This window comes from Gastrolobium bilobum, unplaced genomic scaffold (assembly GCF_033153095.1).
Source record: "Gastrolobium bilobum isolate Gb01-03AN ecotype WA unplaced genomic scaffold, APGP_CSIRO_Gbil_v1 utg7600, whole genome shotgun sequence".
NCBI lineage: Eukaryota > Viridiplantae > Streptophyta > Magnoliopsida > Fabales > Fabaceae > Gastrolobium > Gastrolobium bilobum.
In genome coordinates this window covers 376,877-400,382 of record NW_026897674.1, presented here as the reverse complement: position 1 = coordinate 400,382, position 23,506 = coordinate 376,877, and the positions used below count along the sequence as shown (strand labels likewise).

At 35.9% G+C, this 23,506-nt stretch overlaps 1 protein-coding gene across 1 annotated transcript; it reads right to left on the bottom strand.

Annotated features, from left to right (window-relative positions):
* Positions 1-3,919: 3,919 nt before the first annotated feature.
* Positions 3,920-13,139, bottom strand: LOC133309231 (nuclear transport factor 2-like). Its single transcript, XM_061509989.1, has 9 exons — positions 13,021-13,139; positions 10,615-10,800; positions 9,919-10,213; positions 9,597-9,835; positions 9,343-9,520; positions 9,029-9,150; positions 8,860-8,925; positions 4,540-4,603; positions 3,920-4,403 (listed from the first exon to the last, which is right to left on the bottom strand). The coding sequence occupies exons 2-9, from the start codon at positions 10,798-10,800 to the stop codon at positions 4,156-4,158; spliced, it is 1,398 nt and encodes a 465-aa protein (XP_061365973.1). The 5' UTR covers positions 13,021-13,139; the 3' UTR covers positions 3,920-4,155.
* Positions 13,140-23,506: the final 10,367 nt, after the last annotated feature.

The following is a 23,506-nucleotide window of genomic DNA, read 5'->3' as shown; positions in this document are numbered from 1 at the left end:
GTTTCCTTTTTTGATATACCAACTCAGGTGTCATAATCTTCCGTATCTCTGGTGTAATTGATGTATCAATCACAGGAGAATCAATCACAGGAGGATTACTCACAGGAGGAACAGACACAGGAGGAACAGGACCAAGAGGAGGATACACTGACACAGGTAAAGGAGTAGACACTGAAGATTCAAACTCAAAGAAGGGAGGTGACGAGATTTCTGGTGAAGGATTCTCCCCCTGAAGATGAGGACCTTGGAAAAAAGACTCAGATTCCTGAAATGTAACATCCATAGAAACAAAAAATTTCCTACTACTAGGGTGATAGCACTTGTAGCCCTTCTTATCAGGAGCATAACCAAGAAAAACACATTTAATAGCCCTAGGGTCCAACTTACTGCGATGATGTTTATGAACATGAACAAAAGCAACACACCCAAACACACGTGGAGGAAGACTCATAATTGGAATAGAAGGGAAAAAAGAAGTCATAGAGTGAATAGGACTTACATGGTCAAGTACCCGAGTGGGTAAACGGTTGATCAAGAATGCTGCAGTAAGAATAGCATCTCCCCAATAGTATTTGGGTACATGTGTCTTAAACATTAATGCACGAGCCACTTCAAGAAGGTGGCGATTTTTTCTTTCAGCAACCTCATTCTGTTGGGGGGTGTCAACATAAGTAAGTTCATGAATCATACCGTTATTTCTTATAAATTGGGAAAAACTGTGATTAACATATTCAGTACCATTATCTGTTCTTAGTCTCTTGATTTCTTTACCAAACTGGGTCTCAACCATTTTATAAAATTGAAAGAACAGTTGTGGTACCTCAGACTTTTCATGCATTAAGTACACCCAAGTTACACAAGTGCAATCATCAATAAAAGAAACAAATCATCTATTTCCAGAAGCATGAGGGACTTTAGAGGGACCCCAAACATCAGAATGAATAAGATCAAAAGGTTCAATACTCTTAGTAATACTAGAAGGAAAAGACACACGATGATGCTTAGCAAATTCACAAACATCACAATGAAAAGACTCAACAGACTTAGACAAAAACAATGACGGAAATAAAGATTTGAGTAAACTAAACGGAGGATGACCTAAGCGCTTATGATGAAGCCAAATCAAAGAATCAGCAGTTGATTGACCATGAGACATCAAGATGTGATCTGTTACTTTATTTGCAGGAGATTGTGACACCAGATAGTACAACCCACCTTGCTCTTTAGCACTACCAATCGTCTTCCCCGTGGCGAGATCCTGAAAAACACAATGGGTAGGATAAAATGTTACAGTACAATTCAAATCTTTTGTAATTTTATGAATCGAAAGAAGATTCGTGGAGAGTTTAGGAACATGAAGAACATCCTTAAGATGTAAGGACTGCTGTAAGTTTATGTAACCAGAACCCGCAACTGATGTATGAGAGCCATCAGCTACGGCTATTGTATGAGTTCCAATGGTAGGATGATAAGAAGTAAAGGAGTCAGCACAACAAGCCATATGATCAGTAGCACCAGAATCAACAACCCAAGAATGTTTAAAATCATTACATGAAGAAATGAAAGAATAAGTTTTGGAGCTCATACCAGTCATAGTCAAAGTACTAGTATCAGATGGCTTATTCAAAGAATCAAGGAGGGTTCGGAGCCGTTCCAACTCATCTGGACGAAATGCAGAATTTATTTTAGAGGAAGTAAAATGCTGTTGACCATGCATCCAATTCATCTTTTCTAAGACAGTTTGCTTTCCATGGAGGCGAAAGCATAGATCCTTGATATGACATGTTCTTTTACAATAAGAACACCATCGATCATCTCTCTTAGGTTCAGAAGTTGCACCATCAGAAAACTTTGTAAAAGAACTCCTTTGAGAAGAGGCCATACTGCACAAAACTTGTCAAAGAATAGCACCAAGAAGCCAAAAAATCACAAACAAATACTAAACAACGTCAGATCTGACCGGAACAGTAACACAGTGGCCGAAACAGTAACACAGTGGCCGGAACAAATACCAAACAACGTCAGATCTGGTCGGAGGCAAGAAATTGGTAAAAGAACAAACTCCAAGAAGCCAAGAAATTCGGAAAAAATACCAAACGATGTCCGATCAAAGTGGAAAGCACAGATCCAGAGCCGGCTTGGAGAGACGATCAGAACCGTGGTGGTCCGCGGCCGATAACCACCGTCACGCGCCGGTGAAGCTGGCGGCGCGTGGGATTCACGCGCAGAGACAAGGGCGGCGCGTGGAGGCGCGTCTGACCTCCGATGGTGCTGGATTTTTCAGGCAAAGGTCGTCCGGCGAGCGCGATGGTTTCTGTGGCTGTTCGGAGTGAAGAATCCGCCGGAAAAAGGGTCCAATCGCGATGAACAGGTTCTGTACGGGGTTCTAAGTTTTGAACGTTGATTCTGTGAACGTTTTTTTCTTGTTGTGTAATAGACAAGAAAAAAGAAAGAGGAACAGTGAAGCAATGGTCTTCTCGGTCCAAGAGGTCCCCGGAAAATTTTTTCCGGTGGTGGCTGATGGCAGCGAGAGACGTAAAAAAGAATAAAAAGGTTTCGTAGGTGCGGAAGCAGAGCCCTCAGGATCGAGAGCTAGCTCAAAGGGTGGGAGTGCCCAAGGCCTTATAAACTCCACATTAGTTGCTCTTCAACCAATGTGGGACTATATATCTTAACACGCCCCCTCACGCAAGAGCCCTCTTGGCTTGAAGCGTGGATTATGCAGGGAGAGTGACCATTTTGCCACGTTTTGGCAAAAAAATTACCAGAATGCCACGCGAACAGTAAAATTTTCCAAACTGCCACGCGGCATAATTCGCTACACAGTGTAGCGAATTATGCATGCAAGGGTAGCGAATTTCAACAATTTTGACACATGGCACTTTTTGGTTCTGTGCATTCTGACGGGGCATATTTTGCTACACTGTGTAGCGAATTACTTGCATACGTAATTCGCTACACTGTGTAGCGAATTATGCCGCGTGGCAGTTTGAAAAATTTACTGTTCGCGTGACATTCTGATAATTTTTTGTCAAAGCGTGGCATTTTGATCACTGTCCCGATTATGCAACAGGCCCAATCTTTGGTTTACCTTTTTGTGCTTCCACTTTAAAGTGGGGGCGGTGAGGATCGAACCTCAAGCTCTGATACCATGTAAAGAACCTTGGGATACACCACCTTAAAAGTTAGCTCAAAGGGTGAGAGTGCCCAAGGCCTTATAAACTCCACATTAGTTGCTCTTCAACCAATGTGGGACTATATATCTCAACAGAAGCTGATTATCAAAATAAATACATACATATACTTGTTCAAATACATGGATGATCAAAGAAATAATATTCTAAAAGTAACTGTACACAAGTTTTCATGCAATCTTCTCATTATATTCATTTACTCAATTACGTTAATTCATACTCTTTCATGAATATCTTTTCATGGAAATCAACATTTTCTTTATTTTTTGCTACCAGCGTTAAATCGGGGAGATATGAAAGAGGCATAAAACATAACATATTTAAATCCAACCTAACCTGTTAATATTGCATTATTATCTCATTTTCAACTCCAGTTGGGAATAAACAGCTTCAAAAAGATAAAAATGCAAACAGTGATCACGCTATTTTGCCACATTATCTTCGTTCTTCGCCAATATAATACACATAGTTTTGCTCTACATTATACTCCCAGTTTCCATTTAATTCATCCTGCAGCGCCATCCAACACAGATGGCACAAACAAATCAAACTTGCAGTTATCCCAAGTTATTCCTAAATTTTACAAGTAAAACTCAAACAAAAATGGAACTAACAAAGACCCTTTTAAAACTAGAATCTCAATTTGGATATAGAAATGTTCCATCATAGAAAAAAATAATAAATAAGGATCGATGGTTACTCTAATGTCAATTGCAGTCTTGGTGTCTGTTTCGTTTTTAAAAAAAGAAGAGAGTATACCTATTCCTGATTGCTACACTAAACCACTAGGATCATAGCAATAACAACTAAAGCTACAAATACTACAGCTGTGCAAATGCAGTGAAAGTAGCATGAGAAACTTTAGAAGGTTGATGGTAGCAAGAAAATTCAGCAGATTCCCATGTTTATAAACCTTCCAAGAAAATGGTTTCAGAAGAACCTCCCAAAAATCATCCAACATTTAGTTGGACACAGCATTTTGTTTTTGTGCACTTGACCGGCCACCTCTCCCTCTCCCTTGGTGATAAGCTTCTCCGTGACCGCCAGGACCACGACCTCGACCAGAAAAGTCGCCATGGTTTCCATAATCATTTCGACCATAGCCCCGACCACCAGCATAATTCCCATGACCCCTGAAAGAGTCATTTCGAAATGCACTCCTTCCAGTTGGGATTCTACCTCTTCCAGTACTGCTAGTTCCATTGCCAACTGAAAGAGAACAAATAAAATTGTCAACTATAATGGAGCTCTTTTTATTATAAAAATTAATTCACTGTTTTTCCTCCTTTACTGAATGAATGACATCAGTTTTACTAGTACTTGTTAGTTGTTAGCTTCAAATTACCTCGAGTAGTGGTTCTCTTTATCTCAACTACAGCTCGATATCCCCCAACAGTAATAGGTGAAGCCTGACAAAATAAACTAACTGTCTTAAATAATGAACAAAGATCTGAAGATTTTCACATTAAATTAGAAGTAACTAATAAGAAAGGGAAGATAATGGAGGTTTTATCAAACACAATAACTTCAGACAGAATATAGAATTAGCTATTATGATGTGGCAATACAAATTACAAGCAGCCGACTGCTTTACTTGGCTAGAAAATCACTCTGCAATTCATTCCATTGACCTTTGGGTCTAATAAAGTACTCTTTCCCCTTCAAGGACTAGGAAGGGGAGAATGAGGAAATCACAGATTTGCAGGTACTATGCGACAAGCAGGAAGGCCAATATTATCAAGTCACTCCAATATTGTACTTGCCGTGCTAGTACTTGCCCTATATAGTAATATAAATAGGAGTATTAGGTTAAGGTATTGATCAACCCATTAAAATCTATCAATAATATCTTCAGTGTTATTGTTTGCAGTCTTTCTCTTTTGCATCTTCCCTAGCCCTAAACCAACAATTCTTTAACATTAAGTAACTTTCACATAATCATAATTTCTGCTTTACCCCTCTTCTGATGTAGATCAGCAAGGCCTACTAGGTTGTCTACTTTGGATCTCATTATATGACATATCATAGTAAAGCGCATTCATTAAGTGAAGGGAAAAATAATAATGATAAAATGAGCAAGATGAAACATCTCTTGAATAGCAGAAGGGGAAAACTATGAAGATGAATTCAGCTTAACATTGGGAGAATGTTAGGCACGATAAGAATAAAGAGAATAAAATTTGGAGGGTATATATTCCAGGAGGAATAAATTGTAGTTAGTGGGTTAGTTACAAGTGGTTATTTTGGCAGATAGGGAGTTAAAGAAGGGGGGAAACTGTAGAAAGGCCTCTTTTTGGAAAATACGTAAACTGAGACATTCTCAGTGGAGAAAGGAGCTACACCCTAGTAAGAGGATCATCCCTCTTTTAATCTTCTTTCTTGAGTACAGAACACCTTTCTTTCTCTCGTCTCTTTCACTCTTCTCCCTGTCCTTGCTCATTCTTTCACAATCCTTACCTTACACAACTGGAGAGCCTAACATTTGGTCCAACCTGCCAGATTCACTAGTGAAATGGACACACCAGAAGCATTTCGAAGCTTTGGAGAGCTCAGTGGAACTTTTCAAGGAGGTGACCAGCAAACAGTGACCATGGTATCCAGTTATCTATCTGTGATTAAGAAAAGCACTGAGGGTATTGATAAATCAAACAGCTTCTGGGTCATTGGAAGTAAAAGCAAGGTCTTGAAATTGAGGATGAAGGTACCAAAGATCAACCCATCTGAGAGGAAATTCAGCCACACTTGGTCAAGCAAATTGAGGAGCAAAGCAAAGTGGGACAAATTCCCCTGGTTCAGAGAACCGTTTTTGGGCTCTGATGGTAGAGCTACCCACCTTTGAAGTGACTGATCCTTGAGGTTGAATAGTAAGGGTAGAGAATTTTTTTGAGATATAGTATATTAAGCCAGCAGAGAAGGTGCAACTGGCTTTCATTAGCATGGAGTGGAATGCGGCACATTGGTTCATATTCTTGTGGAAAAAGACTTCAAATATGGAACTGGGAAGAATTCACCACAACCATGATTCATCATTACGAAGAAAGAAACCTGGGAAACGTTTTGAAAGACTCGCTACTCTGCATCAAACAGGGTCGGTGGAAGAATATGTGCAAGATTTTGTGGCACTGGTGGCGAAAGCCTCATACCACAGAGGAGTAGCTGGGTGGTCTACATCAGGAAGTCAAATGCAGAGTTAGACCCCCATGATCCCAGAGTGGTCATGACAACCATTTATCTTGCTAGGGATGTTGAGGAGGAGTTGAAGGCTTCCAGTGGGTTTGGGAGTTCAGAATTCAGAACCCCAAGTGCAGGAAGTCGATATGAAGGAGGTGGAAGCATTGTGTCCGAGTGGGCAACACCACAATTGGGCTACCAAGTTTGCTGTCAGAATCATCACTGGGGAGGTGCGAGGCCGGCCATTAGAGTAGAAAGGATCATACCAGGGGGCAGTAGAACTTTTGTAGGCTGTGGCCAAACCAGCTGGTAATAGCTATGCAGGATCGAGGAACAGAGGATCCCACCAACTTCCTAATCACGAATATGATGTGTAAAGGGAGGAATGCCGTTGTTCCCACTGCAAGTTGCCATTTGGACCTTCACATAAATGCCCACAGAAAATCATTAGAGTCATCATCCTGGCAGAAGAAGAAGGATGGATGAGGAAAGGGAAGGCTGGATGATAGAACCGCAAGTCTAGAAGGCATGAGATGTGGAAGCTACCCCAGAAATGTCATGTGACTGGTTAGACCTATCCTTATTCTCAGCAGCGGGGATGACGCAACCCAAGACCATGAGAATAGTTAGAGGTGTACCTGTCTTGGTGCTGATGACAGCGGTGCAGAAGCAGGGTAGGAGGTATCTCCTACACCGTCGTTTGGGGTTTGTATAGGGGACAGATATAGGAGTGAATCTCAAGGGTGCTGTAAGGGGTTAACTGTACAACTGGAAAAGTATGCCCTCACTAGTGACTTGTACCTGTTAGAATTGGGTGGGGTGGATCTGATTTTGGGAGTATCTTGGTTGGAGACCTTGGGAGAAGTGAAGGTTAATTAGAGGACCTTATCTGAGTCTTTCTTGCACCAAGGTCAGCAGGTGAGCATAAGAGGGTACCCAAGTTTATCCGAGGCTGTGGTATCCTCTAAGGCACTAATGAAGGTGTTAGAAGTAGATCTGTTTCCATGATTCTTGTTTTATCAGCCATGTTACCGGACTCAATAGGGGAAGGGGAAGCTGAATCAGGATCCCTCTCACTCCAACAACTATCCCAGCTGCAGCAACTACTAGCCAGATTCTCTCCCATTTTCTCAATCCCTGAATGATTGCCTCCGAATAGAGAAGTGGATCACTGAATTCCAATGAAGGTTGGTACTAATCCCATTAATGTCAGGCCTTACAATTACCCCCATTTAGTGAGATTGAGAAAGCTGGTGGCTGAGATGCTCTTGCCCAAAATTTGCAGACCTAGTACAAGCCCTTACTCCAGTTCACTAATTCTAGTTGAGAAAAAGGATGGCAATTGGCATTTCTATATTAAATACCGTGCTTTGAACAAAGACCCAGTACAAGCCCTTACTCCAGTTCACTAATTCTAGTTGAGAAAAAGGATGGCAATTGGCATTTCTATATTAAATACCGTGCTTTGAACAAAGCCACTATCCCGAATAAGTTCCCTATTCCAATGATTGAAGAACTGCTGGATGACAAAGAGAATAAAATTTGGAGGGCATATTCAAGGAGGATTAAACTGTAGTTAGTTGATTAATTAGAAGTGGTTATTTTGGCAGTTAGGCAGATAAACAAGGGGGAAACTGCAGAAAGGCGTCTTTTTGGAAGATAACCAAACTCAGCAGAGAAAGGCGCTACCCCTTGTAAGAGGACAATCCCTCTTCTAATCTTCTTCTTTCTTGAGTACAAGACACCATTATTTCTCTCGTCTCTTTCACTCTTCTCCCTATCCTTTATCATTCTTTCACAATTCTTACCTTATAAAGCTGGAGAGCCTAACATAGAACTTCAATTTGGAGAACATTTAATCCACACTCGAGAAGAACAATATGAATGTGGAATTCAATTTGTATCGAGATCAAATGCATAATTTCAATATACAGAGCCATCGTCTTACAGTTTTAAGAAATTAAAATTGAATTTTAAAGACTTCAAGAATTTCATTTCAGCGCAAAATAATTAGATTATGATTTTGTTTTAATTTGTAATTTAATGGATCCATATATGAAGATTACCATAGCTCTTCCCCAGATGTGTACTGTTCAACAATTGTCTGAACTCTGATACAGTTTCCATTTTCTCTTTTGACTCTTCCACAAAATATAAAAATGTAGAAATAATGCACTACCCAGAATATGAGTTAACTATAAAGGAGCTCAGTTGTAGGCTTATGGTAGATGGAGCAGATTAAGAGTCAAGTAAACAAGAATAAGACATGTTTCAAATAAGAAATTTTGTATAATTTGAAGGATATATACTTTCATAATACCAAAACTTTGACATCTATTGGGAGCAGTGACAGATTTATGAATTATATAACTGCATGCATCCAACTTAAAATTACTCTCACATTTGATAGCAGCTCCAACATAAAAATAATTAACTTGCACGATCAAATGCCAAAATTCTAGGAACATAAACTATCCACTAATGAGGACCATACCTGAATTGCACTATTCATCGAATTTAGAGATAGGAACTCAACAAAGCCAAAACAGTATCCTTGCTGCTGCAAAGACAAATACAATCAGTGTTTCCAACAAAACTGCATTAGGACTGAAAAAAAAAAGAAAAAAAGGGTAATTTGAATGTTTCATTGACCTGATAACTACCTTATTATTTCTGACTTGGATGCCTTCCGGCTTAATGGGTCCAAATTTTTTAAACTCCTCTTCCAACTGAGCAACCGACACATTTAAGGGCAAATTTCGAATGTAAATGGAGTGTCCTTCAACTGTTGAAGGCAATACATGTTTATTAGAAGCAGAAATATGTTTACGCAAAATATTTTGGCTGAGTTTCAAGCAGCTAACTTCATGACCTTACAAAATTAAATGGTGTGTTTTGTTCAAATTCATTTTATCAAAACTTTGTAAGACAAAACCAAATCATAATATATATAAAAACTGAAAAAGAGAACATGTACCATCCTTGTGAGTATCACTACTTTCAGGGTTGCCGACACTATCTGGTCCTGCTTCATGGACTGCAGCAGAATCTACTGACTCAACTACTTGACTCTCAGTTTTGTTAGGCCCTGTCTTTATAGTATTAGTTGGCACATAGACTTTAGCTGATCCCAAACTCCCTTTTTGGACTTTCACCTACAACAAATCTAATAAACTTCAAAATTTCAATAAGAACAGTGCTTGCACGCAAATGTTTTATGTCAAGACTCACAATTGATGCATAAGACTTCTTTGGAGCATCCTCCTGAGCTGAAGAAGCCAGTTCTGTGGCCTGAGAATCATCATTCCCATTTGACTGAAAATGTGGTTCTACAATGTCTTCATTTTCAATAACTATCTGTCCCTCGTGATTGCTAGATGATTCGTAAGTATTCTCAGCAACCATTTGACCCTCGTTCACAAGAGAATTTGTAGGGTCTGGTGCAGAAGGATCAGAAACATGACTATGTTCTGTAAAGAAATGAGGAAAGCGTGAATACAACTACTAAATAAATTCTGTAACAGAAGACACAATTCTTTTGAATTAATCTTGCCTGGTTCTGGGGTTATAGTAACAGCAGTTGCATCACCATCTCCATTAACTGGATGCAGTTCCGATGGTTCCCAGTCTTCTACATACCTAAAAACATCATTTAGAACAAAATAGCCATTGTCTTGCGGAGCAAGAAAGAATGACTGCGCAAAATTTCTTCTCAAGTTATCCTTGCCAGTCAAACATCCAGTCACCAGCACAGTCACTCCTTGCTCGTGCGACTTTTGTGCATCGGCAGTCTTTATCTCTGCTTTAAATTCCTTGTAATTTAGAGAAATAATCTTCTCATTAATGCCCTGTACCATAAAAAGACAGTGATTTCCCTTGTAGAGATCAGCTTAGAGCCTGAGATATGCCTATTAAAAATTTACAGAGGCACAATAAAATCTAAATGGATAAACATCTCATTCATCCTTCTCAACTTTGTAAAACTCATGAAAATAGAAGTAGAAAGCATTTAATATGAATATGTATGGAAAAAAAAAGAATTTGCAGTGTATTAATGACTAGTAGATTGTCCAAGCACATAGCAGTTTAAATCATTAGTTATTCAATAGCAATGAATCATAATAGATATCAAATGATTGTATTATTTTATATTATACAATGTTCCTTCTCTTTCAATAAGGCACCTGAGGAAACTTCTATAGAAAATAAAAAAGTTATAAAGGCACCAGTTTGGTATCAAGAAACTTACTTTCATGGTTGTAACTGATGTCATCACACCATTGGAATCCGGACGACTAACCACACTAGTTTCTTGATAAAAACGATAGACCAGATCTGGTGAATGATGAAGAATACGGTAATACTGCTCAACAAATGCATTACCAACCACTTGAGCACTGGGAGTAGTTGGATGAGTAGCTGTTTGCGAGGCCATCTGTCAAAAACCAACCATCAATATTTGAAACCTGATAAAAGTGTAACAACTAGATATTCAAACTCATTTAGATCTAAATGGCCTCTCCAAAGACTTGGGTTTTGACCAAACACAATGGCGTCATTTGATCCATGTAGCTAACTTCACCTAGTGGGAAAAGGATATTGTTGTTGTTGTTATAGAGAACAGAGATTAATCATAAGTTCAAAGTTTAAACAACAAGTATTAACAATAAAAATATACCCAAAATCTTAGCAAGACAGAGCATTTTTAAGATTACAATGTCAAGAAATTCAAAACCACAAAAAAATGTGGAACGGAGATATGAATCATATCAGTGCTGCATACGTGCATATAATATTCATGCATTCTTGGTAGGACATGCACGACCAACAAGACTAAGGAAATTTTTTTTTTTGATAACAAGACTAAGGAAATTTAGATAAGGAAAGGCAGGGGTAAGAATCAGAAGAATTCCACCTTAATGTTGAAATCATAGGGATTTAGGTAGAGAAGAAAGAAAAGAGATAATAAAGACGGAATAACCTGAAATTAGGATTGATTTGATGTGTTATGATGTGATACATACTACAAAACATTAATTCCTATTTATACTAATATTAGACTCCAAATCCTAAATAGATAGGGGAAAAAAGTAGAGAACAAGGAAAATATTCCTAAGAGATCATATAAGATACTCTATACTATTATAAGATAGAATCAAGATATTGTGAGATAATTTTCATATATTCTAACATTCCCCTTAAGCTAAAGCTTATTAAACTTTAAGCTTGTTGCAAATGAAACATTTAAAAAGGAAAAATAACCAATTAATATAATCTGAGCTCCACAAAGCATGGTTGTCAAACGTGTGAATGGTGGCCGGCAATGAAGGAAGGGGCAATGGATCTTCAAGGAAAGTGACCAATGGGTCTTCAAGCACAATGAAGGTGCAGACAATGGGTCGAGAGTGATGAGCCACAATGAAGGTAGACTAGGGTCTAGCAACGAAGGCTCACTACAACAAAAAAGTTCTCATAGATTTGGAGTCATGGAGAATTGGTATGACTCACCAGTGAGATGGGAGAAATCACTATAAAGAGGTTCCAATCCCATGTAGAGCATCATTTCAAACTAAAAGCTTAAACTGTGAAGACCAATTAATTATTTTACATTATATAAGATACTCTAAACTATTTCAAGATATAATGAAAATATTATGAGATATTTTTTGTATATTCTAACACTTAACAAATAACTGCTAACTAGAATACAGCCGCGAGGGGATTTGAATACTAGAAACACAATCCTAGAGGAAAGCATTTTAATTTTACCAAGTTGGAGGGCTATCAGCATGGTTAAACTAGTTTTATGCTTGAGTATAATTTTATGAACACTCAAAAAAGTAATAGAAATAAATAACAAGTACATATAAAATGAAAGCAGCTTTGCCTTTGCATACAAAATTCAATGCACGAAAAGCAACACGTTTAATGCAGACCCATAACATTGATGGAAATTAGTGTTGAATATAACCATGCATTGATAAATAATCTCATTCTCATAACAAGAGAATTCAAGATAGTGTCCCCTCCATACGTGGGAGGGAGTTGTGAGAAACTTAGAAAGAAATGATCCAATTCAGAGAAAAAAGGTAACATAGGAAACGACAAGAAAGCAACACACTCTCAAAATGAAGTGAGATCAGCTTAATCTTTCATATTACCAAACAGGAAACAGCCACATTTCAATAAAATACAAGAATTAAAAAGCCTATTTGTGTCACCATACTAGCCTCAGTACATTACCCCAGTTCCAAAGAGAAACAAAGATGTCAAATCTAAACCCTAATCCGAGCTCATAATACGAAACAAACAACACCCATTTGCACTCATCGCTTACAGAAACCCAATCAATCACTATACATAAGGAAAAATTCAAACTTGAACCCAAAAAAAAAAAAAAAAAAAATTCACAAATACACTTCACTTCAGCCATTATCTCACAATCATTAAGCTGCCACGAAGACCATCAATAATGTCTGATCATTACTAAAAAAGAAGATGCCATGCCATTCTTGGAAACATTAACGTAAGATGGCCATTACCCATTTTGTGAAAATTAAGGAATCGGTTAAAAAAACAGAAAAACATTAAAAAAAAAAATGAATAAGACGAAGAACCATTTGCGAGGAAAGTGAGAAAAGCAAATGTGGAGTACCTGGGGAATGTGAGTGTGTTATTGTTTGTTGGTTGGTTGGTGGTGAAGGGTGTGATTGTGAAGTTGATGAATGAGAGATGGCACAGTGTGAATGAATGTGGTGTTCTTGGTAACAGCAGAGTACAGTGTAGAGGGAAGAGACCTACGGGAACAGTTTACGCACGAAAAAAGGAGAGCGTGTGAAAGCTACCTGTGTCTATGATGAGGGGTGAAGTTACTAGTTGGATCAGGTTTCTTCTCGTACGGTTCGTGAGGTTCACCACTTGTGAAACTGCCAACAATGCAACTTGTTTTGAAGTCAAAACGAATAATTGAGAATAAATCTTTGGTATTATTGCTGTACTTATATTCAGTGCATCTTCTCAATAAGAGTAATACACATCAGAGGAGAGAAAAAAAATTTGACAGAAAAAAAAATTTAACTGACATGTAATATTGGTAGGATACACTGAATATTTGGTACACCAGTAATATCAAAATTTATTCAATTGGACAGTAATTTTATCAAGTTACAAAGTTAACTCATCATGAACTGACAATTTGTGCATCTTTTGTAGAGCAAGAACAGGAGAGAATATGGCTCTGTTTTTAAAAATAGTTTTGTAGTTTCAGAAAAGAAAAAAAAAATTGTTTGGTAAGATTTATTTTGTAAATTATTTTTAAAAAAAAACTATAACTATTTTTTTTTCTAAAATCAAATTTAAAGAACATATTTGGATTATTTTTGTTTTTTGTTTTGATTTTTAATTTTTAAAACAAAAAAAAGTAATTATTTCTGTAACTATTCTACAAAACAGTTAACAAAAAAAAAATCAGAACATAATCAAGACCCTATATCTCATGAAAATATAGATATATAAATTTAATTTTAAAAAATTGATAACAATGTTCTTGTCACGCTTGTTAAGAATTTGAAAATGAAAATATTGCATAAAAAATAAAACATTTTAAGTTTTTAATGTACTCAAAGTTGGATTTTTCATTGATTGAATCATTTTTTTAAAACCATAATTTTTATAACTCTCTCATTCCAAGATTTTAATAAAACTTCATAAAGTATGCCGAGTAAGGAAAAATATTTAAAGAAAATATATAATTTGAAGGGGTGGAATTAAAAAAAATCAAATAATTTAATAAGAAAATCTGATGGTTTACATAGAATGACTTCTACTTGAGTGTAATTAGATACCTACTGATCAAGTAAGTGTTGAATATGTATTTAGGTGTACCAAAAAAAAAAAAAAAAACAACAACAATGATAGGTACGTACCGGGTACCTTATATAGGTATAACAATCATTTTAAAGTATTTAAATATCGAGAACAGATATTCTAACTATCAAAATTTTTCACTACTAACTTATTACCTATTTAATCATTATTAGATTAGGATTTTTTCTCTCTTCAAATTTTTTTTAACATTCTCTCTCTTTCATCCAATGGTGATGTGATAGATAGTGAGCTAGTAGTGAGAGTTTTTGTTAGTTAGAATATCTCCACTCTTAAATATCATTGATACTTTTGGTTAGCCGCACAATTTAAGCCACATGTATTTTTGAGAATTTAGAATTAAGATTTTAAATTTCTTTCAAAAATGATACTGTGAAAGATCAAATATATATTCTCGTCTTCATCTGTTCAGCTCTGATGAGCCAATTGAGCAACCATCATTTGATAGGGCTAACAATCTTTAACACAATACAAAATATTTGTGTTCACATCAATCCGTTTTTAAATTTGTGTCGTGTTGTGTGTCAATCTTCAAACAAGAAATTGACTCAGAATAATTTTCTTACATCTTATTCATATTCTATCATGTTATGTCTTATTTTGTCATGTCAACTCGTATAATAAGCGAAACACTTTAAAGTTGATAGTTATTCATATCGTGTTGTGTTGTGTCAATCCACATAATTGGTGACACACTTTGAGATTAACAAATTATTCATAAGAGTAACAATTTGGAACGACACAATACTACACAACACAAATATTCATAGGTATCATCCCTATTTTTGGTTTTGGTTCATGCGTTACTTCATTTCTCAAAATCATTAAATTACATCGATATGGTAGATTTTATATTTGATGCTTCTTTACAGAATAAATAAACAACTAACAAAGCAAAATAATAACAAGAAAAAACTAAAACAGAAACAAGAAAACGAATAGATAATTAAATAAAGTGTAAAGTTCATATATCTCCATTATAGTTGATCTTATACTATATGTTTTTAATATTTTTATCACTTATCTCTTCTATGATCCCCCCCCCCCCCCATGTAAACCTTATTAAAAATTTCATAAACTATATATCTATTTTGTCCCTGTCCCTAAACATTAAAATTCCGTTGTGGATAGAATTCATGCTCCTACTTAACTCAAAAGGACAACACAAATCTCTAAAATTTTGTTACACACTAAATCAAGTTACAAAATCTTGTCATATAGCAAAAAAGGTAAAAATACTAATAAACCTCCCCACACACACACTTCGCAAAAAATATTCTAATAAAATTTGCTTTATTGTATTCATAGATATCATAATTTTTAATCACATTCATTAGTCATCAAACAGTTAACAACATACAAAATTGTTTATGACTCCAACACTTATGTTGTAATATTTTATTTGCTGTGTCCCTCAATACACATCAAACGCAATCTTAGATCTACAAATGTAAGAGTTGAGATACAATTTTCATATGATAGCACTTTATATGTCGGTCTTCATAGTAAAAGATTGATATTATTTATAGTCTTTTGGACTAATAATAATGTTATTAGTTAATCTTAAATGAAGATTGTAGCGATAGACATAATAAGTTTTCAATTAAAATTTTAAGTTTCTAGAATATTATTTCAATAATTTTTTTTTTGGTAGAAACCCTCATTCAACCTCCTTCGGCCACCATGTCCTCGAAGTACGATCCCAAAGACTATTTCCTTACTGGAACAACAGATGCATCGGGCTATGCCACCGGAGGAAGAATGAGACTAATTCTCCATCGAGAAAAACATAATAGAGACCAAACATACAAATAAAATCAATAATTAGAAAATATGAATATAAAACCTAAATGACTAATATTTTAATGAATCATTACAATTACCAACCCTAAAAAAAAATCAAATTTAAGCATTATATCATATAAGTCAAATAAAATTTAATTTAAAAGAAGCTCAAGTTTCATACTGATATGCCTCCAGCATATATATATATATATATATATATATATATATATATATATATATATATATATATATATATATATATAAATCTAAGCCAAAAAGAGAAAGAATATTGATTAATCTTGAATAAAAAGGAAATATTTACTGTTGATTTGTTAAAATCTCAATCAAAAATTGTACAACTGATTTTCTTTCGATTTTGTAGGAAAAACAGGACAATAAGGAGCCAAATTTGGAAGTAAGAAATCGAAGTCCCACACTATTAGCGTGGAACCCGCGCTAGTAGCGCCAAAGGAACTTTTCATACAGAGGCATCCACGCTCACAGCGTGAATCTCACGCTAGTGGCGCCAACCATTCTTGCAACTCACGCTGACAGCGTGGGAACCACGCTAGTTGCGTGAACTTCCAGTAATGTGAACAAAACTCCCACGCTATCAGCGTGGGAACCACGCTAGTAGCGTGGGAGGTGCAGAACAAATCAGTAACAAATCTAGGCTGAATCAGGACAGATTGGACCCAAATACAAGTTGTGATTTAAATCAAGATTTATGAGCAAGACAAAAAGTCTATAAATAAAGGCTTAGACTCCCAGAGAAAAAAATCTTTGGCTGGAGAGAATTCTTGGAGGCTCACGCTGGAGATCAGGATTTCGACGGAGTTGAAGAACGAAGACCATTGATTCTTCATCTTCTTCTTCTTATTTTTCTTTATTGCTTTTATGAATTCTTTTTATTATTTTAATTTATTTAAGCCAGCTATGTCTGGCTAGTTTCTTTTTGTAGTTGAGATCACAGACCCAATGTGAATCCTTTATAATTTCTATATTCATATTTTATAAGTTAATTAGTTAGTTTGTTTTATTTTACCTAGTTTAATTTTTCATATCCTGTTTAGAACTGATCACTCTAAATTATAGGGCTTTGAGGATTAGGACTCACAATAGACATATTGGGGTTTTAGTCTGGACAAGGATAAAATAACAATTTGTGTATGATCTAGACATAGACTTACATAAATTGCAGACTCATAATTCATTCGCTTAATGCTTAATTCAAGAAGGATTACTAAGACATTAGGATTCTAATTGGATTAAAGGGTTGAAATCACTAAGACATTAGGGTTCAACTATTTTATAGGGAAATAATGAATTGTCTGAATAAACGAATTAGTTAATTATAAAATACAATATAGGAATATAAGGGAGGATCGGAGGTGGAGTGCATCCTGGCTACATCCTTTTTATAAATTTTTCATCAATACTTCTTGCATTCTTGATCCTTCCTTGCATGCGTTCAAAATTAATTGTTATTAATTTTCTGTTTTAAATTTAATTGTTTTTAAATTCTGTTTTGAATTCCAAAATCAATTTCTTTCACAAACCAATCCAAATTTTATTTTCCAACTTAAGGGAAATAGTTAAACTAGTACTTGGTGCATTAATCCTCGTGGGAACGATACTCTACTTATCACTTTATTACTTGAAACGAACGGTATACTTGCCAATTTCGCAACAAGTTTTTGGCGTCGTTGCCGGGGATTAATTACGTCAATATTAGTTGTAACTTTCGACCTTTGAGATTGAAATTTTTATTTTTTTGTTGTTACTAATTGATTTCACTCTTTTATGCGAGGTAAAGCTAACAAAGAACCTTTACAGTTTGATCCAGAAATCGAGAAGACTACAAAGAAGAACCGGAAGCTAACCAAGCTAAGGAAGATAGAGGAATACTCGAGTTCAGAGCCAAAAGTCGAACCCGAGATGGCAGCTAATAATCTACCACCACCGGAAGAGGAATTGATGGAGTCAATCTTGGCTCCACAGTTCACAAGGCCAAATTCTAGCATCGTCAGACCATCAATCAACGCTAACAATTTTGATATCCAACCAGCACTGATATCCTTGGTGGAGAAAAATCCATTTGGTGGAGAAGATTATGAAGACCCCCATGATTTCATGGACAGATTTCTGAGAATCTGTGACACTACCAAGCATAATGGGGTGTCCGATGATGTAATTAGACTCTGACTGTTTCCTTTTGCTGTAACAGGGAAAGCTCTCAGATGATTGGATAGACAAACCCCCAACAGCATCAGAACGTGGGATGAGCTAGCAGCCAAATTCTTTGCAGAGCACTTCTCCAGGGAGAAATACAACAAGTTGGTGAATGAAATCACCAACTTCACTCAACAACCAGGAGAAACTCTATGAGAATCTTGGACCAGATTCCAAGAACTGATCAGAAGGTGCCCCGCTTATGATCTGCCAGACGGGAAGAAGGTCAGAATCTTCTATAATAGAATGACACCAGACTCTAGAATGGTTGTCAATGGTGCAGCCGGTGGGACCATAGCAAGGAAGACAACAGCTCAAACTTTAGAGCTGATCGACTTCATGGCAAGGGCTGAGAACGCATCAATGACAATTCAACCAAGAAGGGGAATCCTGCAGTTGGGACACAATGATGCATCACTTGCAGAACAAAAGATCCTACCTCAACAGATAGCTCTTCTGAATGCAAAGTTGGACAAGTTGCAACTCTCTACAGCTCAAGTTGACTCATTTAACTACGAGTATTGCAATGGAGAGCATGAGACCAACGAATGCTCAACACTTGTAGGAGCTGATTCCTTCCAAGTTAATGGAGTCTGGTATGATCCAAGACCACATCAGAAATTCCAGAGAAACCAGAACAATACTCCAGGAAACAACTTCCAAAGGAGAATTCAAGGGGGAGGTTTGGATTATAAATCCAACAATTATTTACTACATCCTCCTATTCCACTTAAGGAGCCATCCGAATTGGAGAAACTAGTGGAGACCATGGCTTCAACTACCAATGCTTTCATTCAAGAGACAAGATCAAATTTCAAGACTCAAGAAGCATCGATCAAGAATCAAGAGGCATCAATCCAAAATCTTGAGACTCAGATTGGACAGATAGCCAAGCAATTGAATGAAAGAGCTTCGGGAACATTCCCCAGTGACACTATAATCAACCCAAGGGAGCACTGCAATGCCATCATTACTAAAAGCGAAGATCTAGAAAAAGTGGAAGCTTCCACAAGGAAGAATGAGCACACTCAAGAAGACAAGGAAGAAGCAAATGAGCAACCTCCTGCAGTTCAAAAGAAGCAATGAGATTTCTCACGATTTGAGAAACCTCCATATCCCATGGGGAGCAAGCAACATGAGCAAAGGAAGCAAATGTCTAAATGTTTAAATATTTTTAAGAAATTGCAAATTAACACTAATTTCAACAATGAATAATTGTGTTGATTGCTCAAGTTCAGTTGGTTAGTGACTCGTTGATTGTAATTTATGTTCATATTCAGAAATTACCATGGCAAAACCAACCACAACGATCTTTTGAAGCTGGTTCACACCAATCACCCCATGTTCAAAATGATTCCTCAAACCCCACTCGTTCTTTAAGTTCATTAAGATATAAATACCCTAGCTTTAAAGGCAATGATCGAAATAATTAGATCTTCAAATCAAAATTGTTCTTAATTTTAGTGGTTTTACAATGGTGCACCATCACTACATGATCGAATTTTGCTCGTGTTTTTTGCCACGGGGCATACTCTTACATTGATAGCACTTATATCCTTTCCAAACACTTCACAACCAAGGACCTTAGGTGAATACACCAGAGACTTTGAGAGTCTGATGAATCAAGTGAGTGGCTTAAGCAATGAGCTTTTGATGAATTTTTCTTTCTTTCTTGGCTTCAAGCCAATCTATGCATAGTCATTCAACTCTATTGGCCCCTACCTTACCACAAGTGATGCAATTAACTTCTGCATACGATGCTCACCATAAAGAATTATGTTCCACTTTTAATCTTGGTAGAATGAAATACACAATGAGAATTCCATTTGTTGTTGTTGCAATGCCAAGAGATCAACTTTAGTTTACTCTACAATTGCAATGATATGTGATTCATTTGGTACAAGTGCAAAAGTAAGTTTTTCTTGTTGATAGGAGATCTATAGGAAGTAGATTGTGAGTGCCTCTACCTTATGATTATGAATGATCCCAATGTCTTACCCTCACTCAAAGCTTAAGAACAAGATAATTTTGATGGAGCTCAAGATGTTACGAATCGAAGACCATGTGTTAATGTGTAGAAGTTGCAACATTACCAATAAAAAATAGTTATTTAAGAAGTGAATTGTTTGTATGGTGGATTTAAGTTTGTTTCCCTCAAAGGATGTAGTACATCAATATAACAGTGATCTAATGAGGCAGAGGTGTAAACCTATAACAACCATTAAAAAATAATAATATACAGAAATAAAGAAAAATTTATGGTGGGTAGGAATCAAGTTGATAATATCATCAAATAATTGACTGTCTTCTTTAAATTATGCAATAATGTGATGAAATATTATTAAAAAAGAATCAAATAGTGATGATAAAGTGATGAGTTACAAAAATATGAATGAAAAAGAGTCAAAATTAATGAAATATCATTGGAAACATAAAAATGATAACAAAGAGATTAGTTGTGGAAATAATAATGAAGCAACATCTTTGAAAAATACCAAATGGTGGTAACAATGTAGTTAGTTGTGAAAGTGTTAAGTGTTAAACATGTTATGTTTTCAGGACCAAAAGCATGATAAATAACGTTGTAAATGGTTAAGAACATAACATATATTATTAGATGCAAAAGACTCTTGAGTTTTCATGATTGGGTATGATATTGACTTAAAAATATATTGGTTTCAGGTTTAAAATGATAAATCAAAGCGCTGATAGATTCTTAAAGCCGGATGAAGAAGAAAATCGAGTCAAGTGATGCTAAAGAACGTGTTATTGTATGTTGTAGCTCGCAAAGTTGCTCGTCCAAGCGAGCAAGACACCACAAATAAGTTAAATTCAACCTCCTCTTTTCTAGATTTCTCGCGAGCGAGGCTAGCGAGCAATCGTGTTTCCTCGCTAAGCTGCTCGTTTCAGCAAGCAGCGTCGTAAACAAAGGCCATGGATCTTATTGTTAAAAAGGACACAAAATTAGGTTTTTAGAGATCATTCTTCAATGGCAGAGAGTGAGCTCTGTTCTGGACCAAGAAGGTGAAGGAACAGTCAAAGCTTCACCATGGAGACCGATTTATGAGTTCTTTGATGTTTTCATTAGTTTCTTATTTGTTTTCTTTGTTTCCCTGACTATGTCAGGCTAGGTTCTTTGTAGTTAGGGCAGAACCAATGGATTTCTAGTGATATTTATTCATTTCTTGTAATTTGATATTCAGTTTTATATTATGCAATTAATCTGTTTTCCATTGTTAGCTTTGTTTATGTATTAATCACTCATAGATGAACACATGAATCTTGCATGACAATAAGGATGTTGGTGTAGGATTTCGATTGATTAGTTGCTAGGTTTTGTATAATTTAGGGATAAACTTATTAATCCTATATGACCTTTTTATTCTTGTTCTTAATGCTTGTCCTATGAGAGATCACTAAGGAATTAAGGTTTTGAATAGGGTAAAGGATTAAAACACCAAGGGATTGAGTTTTAATTAATCATGAAAGAATTGTCAATAACATGAATTGAATGTTAGTTACAGGAAATGGTAGTATCAATTTCTTGTTGTCTGAAGGAAGAATGCCTATAAATATGTAAGGTTTTAATAGAAGTTGGAGGGAGGAGAAAAATTGGGGAGAGTGATAAGCAAATATGAGAATGGAGTAGAGAAAATGACACATTAGGAGATTGGAAGGAAGTGTTAGCAAGTAAGTATTTTTTCAAAATCTTCACACCAATTGATAGTCTTGACTCCTACTTTGGTGAGTGAATAATGTGCACTATACAAAGTCTAAACTTTATCTTAAATTCTTTTATGAATATTTCTGTTTTCATTTGTTACACAATGGCATTATGAATGAAAATGTGCAATGTTATTTACTTAACCATTTTTAAGGGACAAAGTAACATAAAATGCAGTTGGACGGTTTTCTTTGTTCAATGACTTTTGTAATATTTATATTAGTTATGATGATGTTTGAAAAATATCTTTGTTTATATGATATTGATAAATGCTATGGAAAGATATTATGGATTTTGCGAATTTGGTTATAATTTTACATTTGAATGCTTGAGAAATATTGCAATATTGATGACTTGATTTTCAAAATTATGATGTGTCTATCATTGATTTTTCCTTAAGAAAAACATATATATTGTTTTATAGCAAAAATCCTTTCGAGTTATTAAATGACTATGATTGCACCAACTTGTACCATCTAGGGAAAGCTAATATAGTGGCAAATACTTTGAGTATGAAGTATTTGGGTAGTCTAGCTTATTTAATTGAAATGAGGAGACCCTTGGGAGAAGAAATTCACAAGTTAGTGGGGTTGGATATGTGTTCGATTCCCGCTGAATGCATTCTTGGGGAGGGGGCTGAACCTTTAGCCATCACTGTTCCCCCGCACTCCGGATTAGTCCCATAGCCGGCTCAAAGAGTCGAAGCACGTGGGGATACCGGAGGGAGCCAACTCGTCTCAAAGAGATAATTAGGGTTGGGTAACTCCAAAAAAAAAAAGAAATTCACAAGTTAGAAGGGCAATGAATGAAATTTAAGATTAGGGAGTCAAACTAATTTGTCGCTCATGTCCAACTCGAGTCTTCCATAATGGATATGATTAAAACATCTTAGGGAGAAGACTTGTCTATGTGCAAAATCATTAGATAAGTGAAGGATAAGGGAGCATCAAAATTCTTGGTTAGGTTAGATAGGGTTTTGAGGTTTTGTGACAAGTTGTGTGTGCCTACCATGAAGCATATGCGGAGAAATCTTCTTAAAGAAGCTCATCATTTTGCCAACATAATTCATCCTGGTGCAACTAAAATGTATCAGGACTTGTAATAATTGTATTGGTGGAATTGAGTGAAGAAGGACGTGACAAACTTTGTTTCCTGGTGTTTTGTGTGGCAACCTATGATGCATGGACACTGACACGGGACACGGAACACGACACGCCGACACGTTAATTCTAAAAAATGGCATATTTCGACATGTTGGGACATGTTTTGAGATTAAATAATATTTTTAATATATATATATATATATATATAATATAATTTATATTTAATACATATAACAGTCCATAATAAGTCATATAACCAATCAAATATTCAAATTTTATAACGTAAATATAAAAAAAAACATTTTTTCGTACCTTATTAATTTTTCATGTCAAATTTCATAACAGAAAAAAATTGATTTATAAATGATTTTTTTTTATTTTTAGTTAATAAAAAAATTAAGACTAAAAAAAAA